Raw genomic sequence first — 7,097 nt, 5'->3', positions numbered from 1 at the left:
AGAAGAAAGCAGCGATGAAGGGGGAACATCAGAAATTGAGGTAAGTGAGGTACGCGCTCTCTCTCCCAAGCAGTCCTTTAATTTTATTAAAATTCTTACTAACGATCTAGTAAAATTAGAAAAGGAAAATGTTAAGTTAAAATTGAACTTAGCAAAGGTATGCCCTCTAGAATTGTATGATAATCTAAAATTAGAAAATAAAAAATTGAAAATTGAAAATATAAATCGAAAATTTGAAAAATGGCCATGCATGCTTGAAACCAAATAATTTTCGAAAATCAAAACTTAGAATTTATGGTAGATTAAATTGGTATATTAGACATCACCAAGGTCAACTTAAAAAATTCCTAGAGAATATGTACCCCCCAAATTCTTAGTTAACCCAATAGGAAGGAACCTATATTGGGTTCCAAGTCTTACTTAGATTAAATATTTTTTAAGACTTTCAGAAAAGATTAAATGTTTAAATTTTTTAAAAGATTTTTTCTAGAAGTGGTTGATGACCCAATAACAAAGAAGACCTAGTGTTTCGCCACAGTCTGGAAGTCAATTATTGAGTTAAATATTTAATTGATAAACTAATAAATTTGTTAACTTAATTAAGATAATTACTTTTAATGTTTGTCAATTTTTGGAAAATTTTATAAATTAGAAATTATTTTATTTTATTTTACTTGTTTTTATAAACTCAAGTTTTTTTCCTAAAACTTAGATTTTCATATTTTTTTGATGTGATCAAAAGGGGAGAAATAGGTACAAGTTTAGAGGGAGTAGGGGGAGTTAGAATTTTTTTTTCAAAATTTTAATTTTTTGCTAACTCTATTATAAGTCTGAATTTTGATAAATCAGTTTATTTCATACTTAATGTTACAAACTTTATACTTAAAATGTTTTATTTGCAAATTCTTCTATTATTGTTTGTTATTACCCTAACTTGAATTTGGGTTGATGCACATCAAAAAGGGGGAGATTGTTGAACTCCGTGGGTGTTTTGATGTGATCAACCAAGTTAAGTTGGGTCCTGTTTTGTTGTAATCCTTGTGTACAAGTATGTATGAGCTTAAGAGTACAGTAAGTCGAGCGGAAGACGTACCAGTGAGAAGGATGTCATGGGAAGTGAGCTGACGGGCTCGGTGCATCCGAATGACGAAAGAGTTGCGGAAGAGTACATCAATGGACGAGAAAAATGTACGCGACATTCAAGGAACGAGAAGCAGGAGCACCTGCTCAAGGAGAAGGCCGAAAATTGGATTCAGGTGAGCTCTATTTCGGTGGTTGAAATCACCGAGGAGATCATAGCAGCAAAGGAGCGAAATGAAGCTACAAGTGCTGCTAGAGGCACCTTCAAAGGCTGTTGAAGATGCCTCCGCGCCTTCTGTGGAAGGCGCCTTCGATGAATAGTGCGAAGGCGTCTTCTAAGACTATGGAAGGCGCCTTCAGCCAGTCAAACTGACCGTTGGCAGCGGATAAAGCTTTAACCTCTACACCTCACTGAAGTGCCCTCCAACTCCTTTGGAGATGCCTTCAGCCTTCGGATAAGATTTTCCAGGGGCTATAAAAAAAACCCTGGACCTAGGAAATATGCATCAACTCTAGCTTTCATTTCCTAGCACATTCTTGAGATTTTTAAGAGTGTAATAGGCTTCTCCACCTACACGAAGGAGATCTTTCAGCGTTTTCGTTTACCTTGGATTAACAACCATTTAGGTTGTAACCAAGTAATTTCTTTGTGTCTTTTTGGTTTATTAGTTAGTTAATTTAATTTATATAAGTGTGTTATTAATCTGAGTTGAAGAACGAGGAAGAGTTTTATTTTTTTATTTCAGGTAATTCATCCCTCTCCTCTTGCCAGCCCCGCTGCGCCAACAGAAGATTCATTATATTTAGGAATATGTAGCAGTTCAAACTGTATAGATAATTCTTCCTTTAAAATATCTTCAGAAAAAAGGGGGTTGCCGAGTAGCCATCTTTCTAGCGGCCGAAGGTCTAGCCAGTTCGTCAACCAGCAGTGGAATCCTCCGATCGCTGCTCCATCACCGTCTTCCTTTTTGTAAGATTTTAGAAGATCTTGAATGACATCAAAACAAAGTATTAGGAGATATGCCACTTGAACTAGAAAAGAAAACTAAATTAGATCAGAATAATCTCATTAAGGTTACCTATGGAAAGTATAACTATGATTACTAGCTTCAAAATTGCTGAATGCACCATCGTTGAAACTTATAATTCACATATAAGAAGAAAAAGATAAGAAAATTTCCAACACTCACTTTCAATTACATATTGAAAAGAAAAAAAAAAGAGTACATAACAAAAAAGAAACAGAAATTAGCTTCGTGAACTAGAACATTATAATTTTAGTTTCAAAATTAAATATAAAAAATGTCAACAACATTACAACAGAACTCACGGTTTCCCTTTTAGAATCAAAATACAAAAATGCAAACAGAACTCTGGATCTCAACCAAAAAACGTCAATGGTCAAACTCTACAAACAAACAAGGCAAAATGTAGCGCAAACCACAAACGTAGAAAGAGGAAGGGAAAACGAAGGAAAGGAAGCAAAAAAATTCTCACCTCAAACAGGAGCTTGGATAATGGAGATTAGGGATTGTCGGTGCCGGACTGGTGGGGATTCGAGCTTGGATATAAGCGATTGTCGGATTGACACTGTCGATTGCCGAACTACTGATCTCTCAAGAGAGTTTCTTTGCAGACGATTTAGATTATCAGATAGAGATAGGAAGGTGAGGGTCTTAGGGAGGCGGCGATGGCATCGGCATCGGCGAGGCGGCAAATGGGGTAGGGATAGGGTTTTACGAGTGAGACCTAAGAAGAGAAGGGCTTTTGTTTCATTTGATCAGTTCAGAACCATCTCAACCGGTCGGGAGAATAGAGGAGACTTTACGATTTCTCTTCTGGTTGATTATTTGAATAATTGATTTATTTTGAATTTTTTTTCAATCCAAAGTCAATCTGAGCCAACCAGTGACAAATCCGTCTAGATCTGAAATCTTCTAGGTTTGGTCCGTTCAAGTCCATGGGATGAGCCGATCTTATAATTCTAAGAGAGTGTTGAATAGCTTTTGGTTATTTAAAAATAATTTTAATAAAAATTATTTTAAAATTAATGAGAAGTTAAAGTACGGAGTATTTAAAAATAGAAGTTAAAAGTTAATTAGAGGTAAAGTTAAAATGTTTGATGAATAATTACTTCCAAGTTTAATTTTTAGTTAAATGACAATAATATTCTTAAATTATATAAATTAATCTTTTTTAATTATCTAAATATAATTTATATAATAATAATTATTATTATATTTTAAATATAGTATCAAAATTAAATTTTTTTTATAATGAAAAATATATAAAATTAATAAAAATTAAAAAAATGATAAAATTTATATATATATATATATATATATATAATATAAAAATATAAAATATTATTTAAAAATAAATATAAGAAGCGTGGTGATAATTATGTAAAATAATAAATTTATTAAGATTAAAAATACGATGATAATTATATAAAATGATAAATATAATTATGTCATCGTATGTAAATCATAGGATGACAACTTTTAATTTTAGATTATAAATAAAAAAGCAAAGCATGAAAAAACATCAAAATTCATACATTCTGATTTTGAATAAAAGTTACAGAAATTGAAACATAAATTGGCATTCATACTTAATAGAAACTCTATCAAACACTCTCTAACACAAATTGACCGCTTTGGTATCGAGCACCATGAGCGAAGGGGAATTCACAAACATTAAACCTCATCTTCAAACCCAAACGAGTCGAGGAAGTAATGAACCATCCGATCAGGCCGGTGGGGGGATAAAATTAGGTAAGCCAATGGAATACTCGAGCCCAGCCAATTTGGAGCGAGCAGTCAAATTAAGTGGGCCAGTGGAATAGATGAATTGGATGAGTTAATCATGTTTATTCGGTGTTTTTAATCTTTTTTCCCCCTAAATTCTCGAAGTGAAGAAACACCAAAACCTAACCGTCAGACTTCAGAGAGGCAGACTTAACTGGCATTAAAAGTGTGCGAAGTGATAAAAGGCGATCATATAAACACACATAAAAAGCTCTAATAATTTAGAAAGTCGAAGCCAAATTTAATCATGCTTCATTGATATAATTGAGAGCTCTAATAATTTAGAAAGTCAAAGCAGACTGTGTTACTGTGATGCTTTGAAGCCAACAAATGACATGTGTTTGCACATGAACATGAAGAGTAGACAATACATGTTGAACGAGAAGAGCAAAGTAGAATGTCAATACCAATAGCAAGCTACAATACTATAATCTACTGAGTCACTATCAATCAATCGACTGCAAAAAGAATTTAATACACCAAGCTTCGACAATCAAACTAAACCCTCCTTTAGTAGAAATCCCCCTCGCTAATCTCCTTTCTTGGACTTGCTTTCCTTCTAACTAAACAATAACAACTACATTGTCTCACTCGCAGTGTCGTAATGTCCCTGTCAACTAATACCTCCTACCTGACACTGTAGTGGTTCTCCCATCACTTGTCACCTCCCCACCTTGTCTGTACAAAATTTCAGGGGAAATACATGGAATATTAAAAGAAAATGGAATCGGATACCGGGATAATTTCTGAATCTAAGAAATTCTTAAAAGGAAAAAAAATCTGCCAAATCCTGCTGCTAATCGAGTATGCATCTTGCTCGTCGTGGGTTGGTTGCGGCGTGTACGTCTCACGCTCGCCGGCGAATGTACTCGAGGAGATCGCAGTCGTCGGTGACGACAGTGTTGTGGTCGGCCATGTTGCGCATCTCGACGACCTTTCTGTGGGAGTTGGAGTGAACGGCGGGGACGAAGGTGGGGCTGGCGGCGGGGCGGTACTCCGGGAAGAGCCGGCCGGACTTGTAGCGGACGCCGCAGGCGTTGCAGAGGGTCTTTGGACCGAGAGGCCCCGCCCTCCACTGCGGGGTCTTGGTGATTTCGCAATGCAAGCACTTACGCACCGCCGGTGGCGAGCACGAGTAGTCCCCCTCGTCGGTTGGATGGTTCCTCTTCTTGCTCTTTTTGCTGGGAAGCGGCCGCGGCGGAGCACGAAATGATGACTCCTCGAAGCTCTCGGAGGAAAGCGGAGAGGGGAGGGCCGCAACCGTCTCGGTTGGCGCCGGCGGGGAACAGGGGACGACGACGTGGGGACGGGGAACGAATGCGGCCGGACGTGCGCGCTTGGTCCGCGCGCGAGCGGGAACGGCTAACACCGTGGGTGGCTCCGGCCTGCTAAGAGGAGTGTCCTTCTTACCGCCGATGAAGTAGGAAGCAGAGGTCGACGATGAAGAGTAAGAGGACGATGACGACGACTCGCTGATGCCCCTGCCACCGGTGTTCGTGCTCGGTTCGAGCACAGAGACAGGGCTCGAAGTGCGAAAGAAACAACGCTGATCGGCTTTAGTTTCGCCGGGTCTGTCATCGCTGGTGGCACTTTTGTCGACAGCGTCGCCGCCGCCGCTATGGAGACCGAGGGAGGACTCAGGGTCATCAAGGAATTTGGACATCCATTCCAATTGCATAATGTCAATCTCATCCCACTGCCATTACCACAAACACCACAACGATCGTCAATTATCAAAATTTTGCCACAATTATTGATATTATAAATCGCAGAGTAAGATCTCGTTTTTCTCATTCCAATCAATCACCGGACCAAATTGAAAACTTACAGCGCCTACCTTGTCGTCTTCCTTGCTGAAGTCGACCCCAGCCTTGTTGTCTGCTGTAATGAAGCCATCGAGCGAGTCCTCACCGACGCCGTCTCCTAAAAGCTCATCGGCAACCGGCACCGGAAGCGGCGGAAGCAACAACGCGCCGCTCATACCGCCGCAGGGCTCCATCAGCCCGAACACGTCCTCTTCGCCAGGGAAGTCGAGGAAGTCCTCGATGTGGTCGAACAAGTCGCCCATGCCGTCCTCCATCACCTCCCTCTCTGCACACACACATGACCATCAATGAGACGAGGCCAAATCAATAACGCCATTAACGCAATGCTTTGCCGAACGTTAGAATAATTCGAATACATGCGTAAGAGATGAACAGGATGCAGCCACTTGGCAAACTGCGCTGAACGGAAAAGAAAACAGGAAGACGCGGGGACCCAGAGCAGGAAGGTTTATCTGCGTGCAGGGACAGAAGGCCGTAGAATAATACACGATCTACTCCGCAGACGTGGCGTTCGTGGATTGGTCTGGACGCGTCATTTTGCCAATCAACGGCCCGGCATCAACGCCGCCACTTGAGCGCCAATTTGACCAATTATTTTTTTTCCAGATATAAATGATAATTAAACAAATAACTAAATTGTAGAACTTTGGTAAATCACAATCACAGCTATAACATTTACATTTTAGCTGTCAAATTTGGCAGCAGGGTTCCGGGTCAGCGGCGGAGACCGCATGGGAGGACTCCGCGAAGACTGCTTCTTCCTTCGCCAAGGAAGCAGTCAAAGACGAAGGGAAGGTGAATGGAAAGACGAGATATGGCAGCCGGCGAGAAAGGAAGCGTGCAAGGAGAGCCAAAAAAAAAATCTTCACACGGTAACGACTCCTTCACCGGATGAACCAATCCACCAACAATTCAGTAAAAAAAAACCTCATCGTGGACACAAATCAAGCAAGTTCTATTCACAAACCGTTGAGTAAAAGGGAGAGAAGAATCAAGCTTTGTTTTCGTGTGAACCGAATCAAGGACAGCGAGCAAGCGAGCTAGAGAGCACAAATCAGGCGGGCAGAAGACCATTATTTGGTCCAGGAAACATAAACGGCATGAAAATTAACCTGCAGGTGTATGCACGTCCTCAACGAGTAAAGAAGTTGGCCGGGGACCAGCTGTATGTTGCAGAATTAGCTCTTCTCCGAGCCCCCTACTCGGGCAGGTAGATGAGAGGGGAGAGGGAGACTTCTCGAGATGGTGAGAAAGAGAGAGGGAGGGGAATAAAAAGGATGGGTGGCGATGACTCCACCACCACCGCAACAGCAACAGCGCCACCTCCACCAGCAATAGCTGAGCGGAGGGGTGAGATTATAATTAGTGGAGTGCAAACTAA

General features: G+C 40.5%; 1 protein-coding gene across 2 annotated transcripts; it reads right to left on the bottom strand.

Annotated features, from left to right (window-relative positions):
* Positions 1-4,264: 4,264 nt before the first annotated feature.
* LOC121969557 (GATA transcription factor 11-like) lies at positions 4,265-7,097 on the bottom strand. Of its 2 annotated transcripts, none has more exons than XM_042519709.1 (3): positions 6,829-7,097; positions 5,719-5,981; positions 4,265-5,586 (listed from the first exon to the last, which is right to left on the bottom strand). In XM_042519709.1, the coding sequence occupies exons 2-3, from the start codon at positions 5,968-5,970 to the stop codon at positions 4,738-4,740; spliced, it is 1,101 nt and encodes a 366-aa protein (XP_042375643.1). In that variant the 5' UTR covers positions 5,971-5,981; positions 6,829-7,097; the 3' UTR covers positions 4,265-4,737. The 2 variants fall into 2 exon arrangements, with proteins under 2 accessions (XP_042375643.1, XP_042375644.1); XM_042519710.1 differs by having other exon boundaries at positions 5,728-5,981; positions 6,829-7,093.

The sequence above is a fragment of the Zingiber officinale genome, chromosome 4A (genome assembly GCF_018446385.1).
Source record: "Zingiber officinale cultivar Zhangliang chromosome 4A, Zo_v1.1, whole genome shotgun sequence".
Lineage (NCBI taxonomy): Eukaryota > Viridiplantae > Streptophyta > Magnoliopsida > Zingiberales > Zingiberaceae > Zingiber > Zingiber officinale.
The sequence above is the reverse complement of the archived record's forward strand: the minus strand, read 5'-3'. Positions and strand labels throughout refer to the sequence as shown.